Source organism: Corvus hawaiiensis, chromosome 4 (genome assembly GCF_020740725.1).
Source record: "Corvus hawaiiensis isolate bCorHaw1 chromosome 4, bCorHaw1.pri.cur, whole genome shotgun sequence".
NCBI lineage: Eukaryota > Metazoa > Chordata > Aves > Passeriformes > Corvidae > Corvus > Corvus hawaiiensis.
Window position 1 is genome coordinate 27,973,791 of NC_063216.1, and position 14,221 is coordinate 27,988,011.

Below are 14,221 nucleotides of genomic sequence, written 5' to 3' on the forward strand. Positions count from 1 at the left end.
ACGTGCTATAATAAAAATAGCAACTATTTTAAACATGGTTTTACACATGGTATTTGAAAATAAATATTGTAAAATCTATTGAAGGATTCCGTAAAGCTGATGGTAACCATACAAGAAAAATCTGTAACAAGTATTATTAAAGGAAAATGGAATAGATCCCTGAACACTTCCCAAATCAGTGTTATTACAGTTGCAGCTCAGTCTCAAGCAACCACAGAAGCCAAGACATCTGACTGCTAATGCTGTGCATGCTACAAATATTCCACATGTCCTTTGAAAACAACAGGATGAATGAGAGTATCTTGCAAGCCAACTCTGCCGTATGTGTTTCTATTTGATGTTCAGCTTCCTTGCAGTGATGGCTAAATGTTATTTCCTTTGCAGATTAATCTCTCATGAGATCAGAGATCTTTTAAGAGTATTATTCTTGTTCACTTTATCCTACCACTTGAAAGATTCATGCTATGGTGATTGAGCATAACTGCACAACACTTTTCTAACATCAGGTGCATCAGAGAGAAGCCATTATTCTATAGAGACGTGCAAAACGGTACAGTAGCTGCTGCCCTAGCAGATGTGGTATGTAGTGCTGTCATCCAAACTTGATTCTGCTGAGTATTTCTGCTGCATTTTTTGATTTACCTTTTATTAGCAGTTCATGTATTGTTAGTGATTTAGGGCTACATTCCTATTTTTCATTAAAATTCCTCACTTGCTTTGGTTGTTTGGTCCTAGCTGATACTCTCGGATTTCCAGGGTATCCTTGTACATGTGTTTTCTAACAACAGGTGCATTGGACAGAAGGCCACAGTTTCACAGCTCACAGGCATGTCCAAAATAATACAGGAGATAGTGAACTGTGAAGAGGCATGTAGTGGTGGCAGCATATGGTCATGATTCAGCCATCTGAGGATTCTCTTAGCAGTCTCCTTTAATGAACTAATTTTTCTTCTGTATTCCTTGCACTTGGATGAATTCCTGCTTTCTCTTGCACATGTATTTGGGTTGGTGCATAGCACCACAATGACCATGCTAGCCACAGTGTATGGATGAGTTTTCTCAAAACTGAGAGCTGTGACATCAGCTGATGAAATTGGATACATTCCTAGTGCAGGCATATCTCTTGACATAGGTACTGTCATTACGATATCAGTTCTGTAATGTGCATTTATTTCATTCATAAAATAGTTATTTGAACAGAGAAAGAATGTGTGTTTGACTAGGGACAGCCTATTTTCTCAGCCCAAATAATAGAAATTGTTATTTCTAAGACAGTATTACAATAGTAGAAATGAAGAGAAAACATGTGGTAGTTAAAGCATTGATTTGGCACAGAAGAACACGGCAAAGCAGTGTGTCCAACCTTAGTCTCACAGCCTTGGTGATCCCTCTAACCAATCAGCTATCCACTCTTCTGAGGTAGAAGTCTGTCTTTTCTCAGAAAAGAAAGTCTTTTTTCTGGTTGAGTTCAGAACAAGAAAATACTGCAGAATCATAAACTTTCTTAGTAGGTTTAGCATTATTCTGTCAGGTTAGTATTATTACTTGCTGTAATCTCCAGTAGAGAGTAGTGGAATTGAGCTGCTTTCAGTTTGTTTTACTCGTCTTACAGGAAAGCACCTGCATAGACAATTTGTTTGAGAGTTTCTGTTGACATGTTTTCTAAAAGCCACCTCCTTAGATAAACAATGAATGTGTATTTTTGCATTGTGTCATATTCTCTGTCTATTAAAAGATGTATCTGCATTGTACCTAGATTATCTTTACAGACATTTGAAAAAATTAGAATACCATTTCTGTGAGTTTCTTGTCAAAGCTATGATATGTAGCAGAGTAGCAGTTCACTCAGAAACTACAGTTCAGAGCTTTGTAGGTTCTCCTGGTCCCTTCTGATCAAGAGACACTATATCCCCTCTGAAATTCTATTGTGGTGCCTAGAGTTATCCATGGACAGGAGATGGGTGAAGGATTTACTTCATTAAAATGCAATGCAATGCGATGCAGTTACTCTCAAGGCTGATGATTACAGCTGTAAATAGAGTTTTATTTTGAAGGATGCTGGTTGATTTTTGCTCCATTCAGATGGGAATTTTTGTTCTTGGCAGCAGAAGGATGAGAAGGAAGCAAATATGTATTGAACACTAAAATGGAAGAGAGTCAAAGACTGAAATGGAGAGGCAAGGAGGCACATAATAGCTTTTGACTAAGGCAGATAAGCTGTGTTGCAACTTAGCCACATTGTTAAGAAATCATGGTTTCCTTTCTTCCTTTTATTTTCTTCTTGAAAGATTGTCAACTGATGTTATATAAATGCTTTGTCACTACAATTTGAGTACAAGCCAGAGTGAGCCATTACCTTGTCTATGTATGTGGCAAATGTGGGTTGTTTGGAGCACATGAAGCCAAAAAGATCTCTGGTCATTAAAGGACTCCTGTCTTACTTTCAGTGATCCATCCTTCAAAGCTCATCCTGTGCCCGATGCCCTGGTGTTTGACAAGGTTGAATTTTCTGATGATACATTCTGCTTCCATTTTAAAATTTATTCTTTAGCTCCACCTCCTGGCTCTTGGTCTGTGAAAAGGAGGATCCTTGGGAATCACAGAGCCTCAAGAAGTGATCAGAAGTATTCATCCTAGTTTACAAATATTAATGTAGAGGTGTATATGGGGATATTTTAGCTGAGGCAAAATAGACTTTGCTGAGCCCACTCATACTGGCTTTCAACAGAAGCAAATGTTTCGGTGGAGGGTTGGACAATGGAATATGTGGCTCATGGTTTCTGCTTTTTCTTGGGCTTTCAGTTTCTCAACTGTGGTAGTTTTGAGACATGACAGACAGCACAGCACAGTCTTTCTTTTTTACTGTTTTTCCCGTGGTACTTCCTCAAACTCGTGGGGGTGGGGAGGTAGAGCAGAAATTGTCTGACACTGAAACATTAAAAAAAGATCTCTGAGGCCTTGCAAAGGGGTCTTGTTTCATGCAGGGAGAATTACTTTGTGTTCATCCTGTTAAACCAGGAACTGCCCAAGAAGTAGAGGAATAGATCTTAGTCATCCGGATTTAAGAAGAACCATGTCTCTTCCCCGACAGCTGCGAGAAAAGAGGTAATGTGTCTCTACCTTCTCCTGCCTCCCCACAAGCCTCATGTAACTGCTGTGATCTGTTCATTTAATTAGGATGCAAGCATCTTCGGTGATTCTAAAAAGCTTCTTGTTATTGTAACTTTCACACTTAGGCTGCTCAGGGTACAGCAGACCATTTCTTATGCTGGAGTGGACTTTCTTTTTGTGGGGGCTATTCACCACCTAGGACATAGTGGGTCACTGTCCTCTTTATAGCTGCAAAACAGTTTCCCTTTATTGGAGTTTATGATATGAGTGTTTGTGATATGACTAATTATATCTCTTGATTTCTATAACCACATCCCTCTTCACAGTAAGGGGTAGTATTTACAGTATTGTGGGTGGTGCTGATTCATGGCATTCTCCATTTACAGCACTCTATTGCAAGATGTTGCATCATTACTTCATGCTATGCCTTGTGGAAACCCCTGCTTGGGATATTCTCCTAGCAGAATAAACTGAGACAACTACCACTTTTTTTGTGTTATCAGAATATTTAACATTTTGTCAGCTTGGCATTTCTTAGATGATCCTTTTAAAAGTTTAAAAAGTTTTATCTCATTTGTTACCTTGTTTTCCTCATTCTTGATGCTTGTTACTCAGGTGTTAATATAAATACCCCTCTAACAACACTGAGTTATAAGATTGAAGCAAAGGTGAATTTGTCTTCTGCTTGTCAAAGCTGTTGCACCAAGCAGAAGGTCACAAAAAGCACCTGCTAATCCATGCTGTTTTGTTGTGTGGACAATATAGGCGAGTAACATGACTGTGTGGTCGTATGGCTGCTCTTTAGGTGTTCCTGCAGGGATCCCTCCTCCTCACTTCAAATCCAATTCTTTCTAGGATCTGCAATGCTTATTCTAACCTTGCCTTCTACCATGTGTTCCTTCACACATTTTTGACATTTTCAAAGAAGTATCTTTGTGCTTGCTTCAGGTTGTCTGCTCTGACTGGGAGATTAATGCCAAGGTTGCAGGTTCGATCCCCGTGTGGGCCATTCACTTAAGAGTTGGACTCGATGATCTTTGTGGGTCCCTCCCAACTCCAAATATTCCATGATTCTATGCTGAATCTTATCTGCTGTGACTGGGAGGTCTCTCTCTAAATATTTGCTATCCTACTCATTTTTTTTCAAGTCCTCTTTAAGAGTTTGCTTTATTGTGATGTTTGCAAGAAAACTTGAAAACATTTTGACAGCTGGTGTAGGCACCACTAGTTTTGATACAAAAAATCCTATATTTTTGTTTCTTTGTTCTTTCTCTGTTTGTGCTTATCCTGTTGTTTCTTTTCTTATATGTATGTGGTATATTTTATGCATATTGCACAGAGTAAAAAGTTTTTAGGATTTAGCTTTGTGCTGTCAGTTTCCACAGCACCTAGCATAACAAGTTATTTTCTCAGAACTGTTTCCTATTCCCTACAGGAATGCAGTAATAACAGCAGCATAAATCATGATATATAACGATCTCCTTAGAATAAGATCTCCTGATGCAGAGTTCCTATTGTAAATCTTCTAGATTAAGGAAGGATTAGGAATGCATCCACAGCTGATCATATTTCTCAGGAAAAGCTTAGCAGTTCAAGTGTTTGTTTTGTAGTCCTGTTCCTCAAGCAAGGATAGGAATGAGAGGGGTATTTTTCAGGCATGATGAATCTTCACAGTGGTCACTGACTTGTGCTGAACCTATTGAAACTTGACATCTCAAGATCAGACCTCCAGAGGAAGAGAATGACACCATGAGTTTCTAATGTCTTGATTTTGATAATAGAAAATGTGATATTGCCTGTCTTTGCTCTGTGTGGCATAGGATATTTCAAAGGCTATTTTATTATTACCAGTATGAGTAACCTAAATCTTCTGTTCTTGCTTCACAGTGATTTTGACCAGCTTCCAGATGATGTACCTGTTTCAGCTAACATTGCAGATATTGAAGAGAAGAAAGGCTTTACTAATTACTATGTAAGAAGGGAGATTTATGCTGCCTCTATATGCCTTCATCTGTGACTGGTTTGGTTGTGGGAAGCAAAATGCAGTTATTCTGGTGTAGTTGCTTTTTGGCATGAGTAGTTCCATGTGGAAGACTTCTTAGTGCTTTATTTTTTCTGGACTGGAGGATAGTTATTCCAGATTTAGTCTAAACATTTATTTTCTGAATGAAATGTGAGAGATATCCTCTAGCATTGTAATTATTTTCTAATATCTGATTTATTTCCTGTTGGAGTGCTGTACCTTTGGTGAAGATGGTGGGAAAAGAATTCAGAGGGTAGAAGGGCAGAGTCTTGCTTCATTATTCCATGGTACTGGCAAGCTAGGATGCTCCCATCTTCACAGGAGGTAGCATATTAAGACATGAAAGAGCACACAGGAAGGGAATAGTAGGGAAAGACACTAAGATTTTCTGAGGGTTTTAAATATGACCACCTCAGTCTGACTTCTGCTGGAGACATTGCTTCCCACTGCAGTATTCAGGTTTTATTCTGGAATACAGTGATGTTTGGTTGCTCAGTCTTTATGTTTTCTGAAGGATCTGGCTGCAATGTGACTCAGAGGTCAGTGCACGGAAGTGGGTTCCTTTAGAGCAAAGCAATTTTGTCAAGAGAAAAATAAAATAGTGGTTGAAGGAGGTTGGACCATAATTCCTGAAATTATGTACATTAAAGTCAAAAAGAAGTATGAATGCCTTCAATTCTGAAAAGCAATTCATTTAGATGTCTGTTTGTATCTAAATTTAGATGTCCAAGGCATCTTACTGTAAAATATTTGTGTTTGTCTCCCTAATGTGTTTTGTTTGTCACTGAGGGAAAGTGTGTAAGCATAAAGTTGAATCTAGTAATTTCATGTTTCCTTTTAAGATTATATGACAGAAAGCAGCCACAGAGACATGCTTCATGTGCAAGCTGGACCCACACAAATACCACACTGGTGCTAACTTGTTACTTCCTAGTTCTTGAGTTTGCAATGCTTAACTGAAGGCTTGCTTTCCTCTTCCCCTAAGAGAATATTCCCACTAATGGAGCACTGATCTTATGTTCCAATTTTATTCCTCACGTTCATTTGGTGAGTATTTATAAGCATGAACCTCAGCCTGAATCCCTCTTCTCTGTTTCAGATGTTTGTCATTGAAGTAAAGCTTAAAGGTGGTGGCAGATACCTGATTTTCCGGCGCTATCGTGAGTTCTATGCCCTGCACACCAAACTGGAGGAGAGATATGGGCCAGAGAGCAATAACAGCCCATTTACCTGCATGCTTCCTGTACTGCCAGGTAAGCTGTCAGTACCAAATCTTTGCATAATCAGCAGCTTTTTCAGCTCAGGCTGTCCTAAAGAGGAATGCACTGAGAGAAGCAGTTGTGACAAGGAACTAATTCCTGGCTATGGATGCCAGAGAAGTCATGTTCCAATGACAGTCCCTTCACTTGTGGTAAAGTTCATTTAGAAACCTAAAGTCCTTTAGAAAATATGTATTTTTTTTGAGCTTCTACTTTCTCCTGATTGCTTCATTTTTTTTGACAGCCTCCTTTTATTTTTTTCCCTTCAATAACTGTCACAGGTTTTATATTTTCCAGGAAAAGTTTTTGTTGGTGCCAAAAAGGAAATTGCTGAGAAAAGGATTCCTATCCTAAATGTCTACATAAAGGTAAAACTTAATTTTAAGTAGAGAATGCACTGAGCACTGCAGATACTTAGCAGTTGAAATCAGCTAAGACAGGCAGTACTGTTAGAGTCCTAAGTGTCTGCTTCTCTCTGCATTGCTTTCCTGAAGACAGTGCCCATGCTGTGGTACGACCTGCAGTCCTCTTCCCCAGATTGTTCATACTGTAGGATCTTCTGGAACACGCGGTTCACAAAGGCTCACTCTCTGCCTTCATCTACAGATAGATATCCTTACCAAACCCCCCAAGATGTATGAGGAAATGGTGAATCTCCAGGTGTTGCATGAATAGAATTGGTGTATGCATCTAAGGGACTAGGAGAATGGTGTGTGGGTTTTGCTTTAACAACACCCACTATCTAAGTGCCGTGCAGCCTCTTGCTCACTCCCTCCTCCCCTAATGGAATGGGGAGGGCAGTCAGGAAAAGGTAAAACCCATGGGCTGACATAAGAGCAGTTTAACAATTGAAATACAGTCAAATACAATACTAATAATTGTAATTAGAAGGGAGGTAACCAAAAAGACAGAGAGAAGTAAAACTAAAGAAGAAAACAAACAAATGATGCACAATACAATTGCTCACCACCTGCTGACCGATGGCCAGCCAGTGATCAGTGGCTCCCGGTCAACCCCCTCCAGTTTATATACTGGGCATGATGTTCCCTGGCATGGAATATCCCTTTGGCCAGTTTGGATCAGCTGTCCTGGCCATCCTCCCTCCTGGATTCTTGTGCAGCTCCTCACTGACAGAGCATGGGCAACAGAAAAATCCTTGGCTCAGACTAAGTAAGCCATTAGTTAGAAACACCTAAAACTTCCATGTGTTATCAACATTATTCTCATGCTAAATCCAACACAGCACCGTACCAGCTACCAAGAAGAAAATTGACTCTCACAGACAGAATTAGGACAGGTAGGCTTCTGAGATCACCTGAATTAGAGTGAAGATGCAGCATACATCAAGGAGAGATATTCTTTGTGCGCAGGTTAACTGAAGACCTGAATTTTAAATCAGTAAAAGTCTGAAGCACTGGCCAAGACTTCCACTACTTAAGATTGCCTTTTTTCCACAGTCATTCATGTTCTAAAGAGAAAGACAAAAAGCAATTTACTCCTGCAGTAAATCAGGTACAAAAAGAGTGAAGCAATACATTGGCCAACTCCAGGAGTAAAGAGGAGAGACTGTCAGCTGTTCAGCTGCATCCTGCTGAGTGAGAAGGGAGAGGAGGGAGATTTCTGGCAGTAATGAATATCCTTCATGATCCTGTAGGTCAGAGAGGTATATTTGTTACATGTAAATAAACACAGAATTGGTCTCTCCCACTGTTACACTCTGCTTCCTGCTTGCTCTTGGCACAGAACCTGCTCTGCCTCCCTGCTTGGGTGTTGATGGATGAAGATGTACGGCTGTTCTTCTACCACTCAACCTTTGACGGTGAGCAGGTGCCTCACAGACTGAGACGGCTTCGCCCACGGACACGCCGAGTGTAAGTGATTGACATGTTTTTTTCAGCATTGCTTGATGTAAGAGATGCTGTCCAGTTTTGGGGGGAGAGAGAGATGAGGATCACCACTGTGTTTTCCAAGTGAATCCATGAATTCCTGTTATGAGGGTCTTTGTGGTGGAGTGAACACAGACTATTTCTTGTTTCAGTAATCTCACATTTTTAAAGTGGATGTGGCACTTGCATTAAAGGAAAATTCCAAAATGAGAATATACCTTGCTTTTTAAAAATACTGTCCAGCTCTATGTGCCTGTATTTCTTTAATGGTAATCTCTACTATAATGTGCAGAATACACAGGCCAAGCATAAGGGCATAGGCTTGCACCACTGAAGTCGATGTGAGTTTTGGCACTGAATTCAGTGAGATCTGGTTCAGACACTAAATGAAACTGAATACTTAATTTCTTCCTATTCTTTGTCTAAAAAAGGGCCTGTCCTACATAGCAGCATTGACACCCCTTTGGAGAACTGCTAAGTAGATGTCATACTTCATTACCCTCCAGATAAATTAATTCTCCTTTCAGCATTCCAAAGATGGACTTGCTTCCTTTTCACCCACCTCAAACAGTGCAAAAACTGCATGTGTGTATGATGGCAGTTTGAACTAAATGCCATAAATGCTAGAAACAGAGATGCCCAGAAGGCAGAGTAGGGGGACTGAGCAGTCTTGTGGAAGAGAGGTCCAGAATACTGACTGTATTGAAAATTCCATCTGTTCTCAGCAGCAGACACCATCAGATTGCTGCTGCTCTGCACTGAAACCAAGAGAACTAGGGCAGTGTTGTTGCATCCATATTTATTTATTTCAGTGCTGCACCCAGATTCTCATGTAGTTTATGTAGTAGAAACACAGACACTGTACTACTGTTTGTGTAGCATTTTTAATGACTTAGAAAGATCTGTTTACCTCCCTGTTGTCTCATTTCTTTGCAGTAAGAGCATTTCAGATCAAGTGCCTGTTTTGGACCGCACAGCAGCTCCGCGAGCTGAGGTGAGTACTCTGCACAACCTGTCATAGGACAGGAGATTAAACTCTGCTTTACTTTGGTACCTCATCCATCAAGTTGCCTTATTCAATTAGACCTTGGGGAAAGAAAGTGAAATCAACAGAGAAAAACAATTGATTTTAAGAACAGGGAATGAAACAAAGGATGGAAAGAGACGTTCTGTTCCTCATCACTTTAATAAGAAGGTCCATTGTGAAATCAAAATGACAGTGACAGGAGATTCAAAACTGAGACATGTACAGGTTACTGCCACATGGTCCACATTTGCATAGTGCTACCCATAAGTTAAATTTAAAACAGGCATAAGCTTCAGCTTCATTGACTTCAACATATGTTTAAAAGCTTTGCAGGTGAGGCATCTTAGTATTTTCTGTAACATAAATGTTCTACTGAAAAATGCCCATGCCCTTGTCTTTTGTGGTATATTTTCTCTCTATTAAGCACATGAGACTGCTTTGTAACTAGTATTTGTCTGAGCAGGGTCTTGCTTCCTGAAACATGTGACTTTGCCCTGTAAGGTTAAAAACCCCATGCATCGGCTTTGAGGTTTGTTGGTTTTGTTCTTTACACAGAGAATGACAGGTCTTGGAACAGTCATATCTCTTGGGTTTTATCTATTAATTTATAAATATTGAATATACCTACCAGAACTTTTCAACAGGTGAAAAAAGGCTTTTGAAAGAGCTATTAAGTAGACATATGAACCACTAGCACAACAGTAGCCATTGCTTTGTTTGTTTTTTTAACTGGGAGAACTCTTGGCATTAACAAGACCAAAAGAACTATCACAACATAGAATGAAGAACACTTTTTCATTTTTGCTCCTCTAAGAGCATTTAAATGGCTACCATGTTCTCTAAGGACAAAGGGGGAGATGTGCATTTTTGATAACTCAGCCCCTTTAACCTTTTGTTAGGGTGGTAGCATGTATTTGTCTCCTCTTTTTTTCCCCCCCTGAAGAGGGTGTCTAAGTTCCATTTTAACAACATGTCAATCTCCCAGGCTTTCCCAAATCTCCCAGTTCAGCATACAGACCTGAAAGCTAGATGTAAGAGCAACAGTGAGTTACCCTTTAATTAAAACACAACATTCCTGAAATTTCTTAAGGCTCTTTGTGATATTTTGCAGCAAATCTAAAAGCTGTAAAGCTGCAACCAGAAATAATATATCTTTTCAATTCTCAGGACTTCAAGCTGTCATTTGTCTTCAGCTCTGTTGTCTTACTTGCTCTTAAGTGCTTTCAACTTATGCATATTTATTTCTCTGGTGCTCAGTGTTCTGCCACTTTAAGAATCCTTGCATGTAGCTCTCTCAGGGCCATGTTTATCCTAGTGCTTTCACTGCTTCTTCAAAGCAGTCTTGTGTGTGCTGAGTAGGAGAAGAGATTGTGAGAACTGCAGACGACGGTCAAATATATGTGACCTTATCCCAGAAATACATATGTGATGACAAAGTGCACACTGTCTGCTGCTTTATGCTTTCTCCTCAAGAACACAACAGAAAGATTTGCTTTTGTCATTCTGTGAATTAATAATTTCGAGGTTATTACTTTCCACAGGCACTGTTTGATTTTCCTGGAACCAATAAACTGGAACTCAGCTTCAAGAAGGGAGATTTGATCTATCTACTCAGCAAAGTAAACAAAGACTGGTTGGAGGTAAGACTGCAATAGCAGTACTGAATTATTAGCATACCTTGAAATATATGAGTAGAAAGGGCTCTCCTGGTCCTCGTGACCTGCCTCTGCCTTTCAAGGAGAAACTGTATCATAATCAGGTCTTACTGTCAAGAACAAATCCTTGATTCCAAATTAGTAATTGTTTGGTTCCTTGATGGTTTTTAGCTTACAAATTTTCTGCCCTCCAGACTTCAGTTTTCATTTGCATTTGCTTCTGCTGGAATGTTTTTTTAATTCTTTGGAAGTGTTTAGAACACAGAAAGGCCACAGAAAGGAGATGGAAACTCCATTTCAGCGATTAATTGGTTTCTTGCCTCAGGGTGAGTTGATGTATGCTTCATGCTTCATACCACAACACACGTCAGTCTGATTAGGGAGAACTTGGGTAATACAGCAGTGTTCTGAAAAAAGGATGAGGAGAACATACTGTGTGTTTGCTGATATGATATCTCTCCTTGTTCAAACACCACAGCCTTCCTTGCTAACCATCTGACTTTCATTTTTTACACACTGTTTCACTCCCCTGCCTGGTATTTGACTATGTAAATTGTATAATCTTTTTGTAGGCATGCCATCAGGTCACTTTCATAGGATTTCTTTTCTTGATTATAGTGGAAAAATTTGTACTGTTGTTTCTATGTTAATTAATTGGATTCCAGAACCTATTGCATGTGGCCAAAATGGCATGGGTTTCTGGATTCTAATATTTCCTATCATTCCAGGGAACTGCTGGTGGTGCCACTGGGATTTTCCCATGTGCTTTTGTGAAGATCATAAAAGATTTACCAAAGCAGGAAGACACAGTTAATAAAGTCCGCTGTTATTATTATGATGAGACTGTGAGCACTATCAGGTAATAAGAAAATAGTCTTCCAGTTTACTGCTGAAGAGACACCACCAATTCTCTTGTCCTGATATGTAATGATTAGATGTCTTTTAAATACAGGGATATCTCAGTGGAAGAGGATCTGAGCAGCATTCCATCATTCAAAGATCTAATGGAATTGATGAGGTACAATGCGAGCACTTAGTTGTATATTTGATAATTAAACATTTGTCAAGTTCATGTCGCTCCAAGTTTTTCCACATTCTACTTGGACACCACCATGTTTTGTGTGTGAAATACTTTTCAAGTGTCTTGAAGAAGTTGCACTTTGACTTGGCCCAGAGCCATCTGTGCAGACACTAGTCCTCCTTGGGATTGTCAGCAAGTAAGGAATGACACACACTTCTGACTCAGTTATGATGGGTAGAAATTTCCATTTCTTGTACTGAGATCAGAGCCGTGCCCCCATGAAAGCACCTTCTGTCTACTACACTTCTTCAGGATGCAGGACACAGCCTTCTAACACCCGTTAAACTAGTGTCAAACTAGATTAATCTAGTGTTGAACATCAACACTTCAGAACATTAAATACTAGTAAATATTAGTAACAGAACAGCTGTTCTAATATTCTTGCGCTCCTCAGAAAGAGCAAAAATAAGTAGGCAAAAGTGGGTAGCAACAACAGTCAGCTCCTTTGTATGGCAATTCTATCAAATACACAGATTAATTGTGCCATTTGTGTGGTGTTACTGGAAATGGTTCTTGTTTCTGATAGATTCCTTAGCTTAAACACAACACAGCATGAAGGTGGCTGTATGGCTTCTAGTACTAGCTGTATCAAGAATGCCAAAACACCCAAGGCTTTGTGTGGCTTTTATCAAAATTAATTAGACTGTCAGTATATTGTTCATCATGTAGCACTTCCCAGGCATTCCTTGATTTCTGGGGATCAATCCATTTCTTTTCTCCCAGGCAGGAGTTTAACCAAGATGACATTGTTTTGAATTACCGGGACCCTGACGGTGATCTGATCCGCTTGCTCTCTGATCAGGATGTTGAACTCATGGTGTCTCAGAGCAGAAGAAGGCCCTCTGAGAAGCACTTTTTCTCCTGGAAGTTGCACATCACTCACAAAGATGACTTGGCTATCTACAACACTAGTCCAGGAATAGGTGCTACTCAAGCAGTAGGAGCAATGTAAGGGCTAAATAGATATCCTTCTCTGCAGGCAGTTTCCTTCAACATGCCTTTGCATTGTCCTTGAAATGAGTGATTTTTTAGTAATATATCACCTTTCAGTGTAAAATCTGTACTTAGTTAACTTCTTCAGCTTTTTATCACTCCTGTGCAATAGAGACATCTACATAGAGGCCAGAGAAGGTGAGGAATAGAGAAATAAAATCACAGGCCATGTTCACAAAGCAAGTCAGTGTTAGCCTGCAGTAGAGGTGTCCTGATCCCCAAGACCTGCTCACATCTCTTTTCTCACTCCCAAGGCTAATTATTTGTCCATAATATCTTCGTAAGCTTTTCTTTTTTTTCTAGACTCCCATAATTTTCTCTTCATTTGCTGATCTGAAGGTTTGTGTGCCAGTGTGTAATTATTTCTCTCATGTTGGAGTCTGACTTGGCATTCAGAGTTTGTCCTAGAAGCATCAAGAAAACTTTTTTTGGATTTCGGTGAAGAAATTGCAGCCCAGCTCAGCTTTCTTCTTTTCCACTCACCAATATATTGAATTCTGTGAATCAAACCTAGTACACCTGTGGTGTTCCCTATAGGCCTTTATATAATTGTACAAACTACTTGTTCCATGTTCTGGGAACTCAAACAGCAATTTCTTCTCTACCTTCTGCTTTCTGACACTGTACTTCAAAGTAGAACTAACAAGAAATTACTGTATCAGATTCTTCAACAAATAAAGTTAAATATTAGTTCATCAATTTTTATTTAAAAGCATTTTTTGATGGGGGGGACTTAGTTGACATTATTTTACTAAAATATTCCAAAATGTGACTTCCTGCATCAGAGTCGTTGTAGCTATGCAGTTCAGCAAGGAGATGAAGCAATATGCAATGATTATGTCCGTGACATTACATGTTGTGATACATAAGAAAATGCATCGTAAGTTTGAAACCTAACAGCATGTATGGCCTGCAAAGCTTCTGGTGTGCAGAATTCCTTGCTACTTGTTCCTGGAGTTCAACAGAGCAAGTGGCATCCAAAGATTTTCACTGACAGCTAGATCCTGTGATGTAACCAGTAACTCAGCACATCTCTCTGACAATGGAGGAACATTTTCAGTGAGAAAGGAAAGGGAGGGAAAATGTCTGCTGGGAAACAACTGACCTCTTTTATAATGGGTGCTGGAAGAACATAAACACACTGGCCTTTGAAAATCAGAGCGGGATGATCCCCCTCTGCCTTTAA

At 39.6% G+C, this 14,221-nt stretch overlaps 1 protein-coding gene across 2 annotated transcripts in view; it reads left to right on the forward strand.

The window, feature by feature from the left end:
• The window catches only part of NCF4 (neutrophil cytosolic factor 4), a 53,703-nt gene extending 39,969 nt beyond the window's left edge, over positions 1-13,734 (forward strand). Inside the window, exons 5-14 of one of the 2 annotated variants that reach the window (XM_048300876.1) lie at positions 3,019-3,105; positions 4,999-5,083; positions 6,234-6,387; positions 6,691-6,761; positions 8,137-8,264; positions 9,216-9,273; positions 10,848-10,946; positions 11,690-11,820; positions 11,914-11,979; positions 12,770-12,889. In XM_048300876.1, coding sequence (XP_048156833.1) covers positions 3,074-3,105; positions 4,999-5,083; positions 6,234-6,387; positions 6,691-6,761; positions 8,137-8,264; positions 9,216-9,273; positions 10,848-10,946; positions 11,690-11,820; positions 11,914-11,979; positions 12,770-12,797 — 852 coding nt within the window. In that variant the 5' untranslated portion in view covers positions 3,019-3,073 and the 3' untranslated portion in view covers positions 12,798-12,889. Of the gene's footprint in view, positions 1-3,018; positions 3,106-4,998; positions 5,084-6,233; positions 6,388-6,690; positions 6,762-8,136; positions 8,265-9,215; positions 9,274-10,847; positions 10,947-11,689; positions 11,821-11,913; positions 11,980-12,765 lie in introns of both variants that reach the window. The other variant, XM_048300875.1, reaches the window with a different exon arrangement.
• Positions 13,735-14,221: the final 487 nt, after the last annotated feature.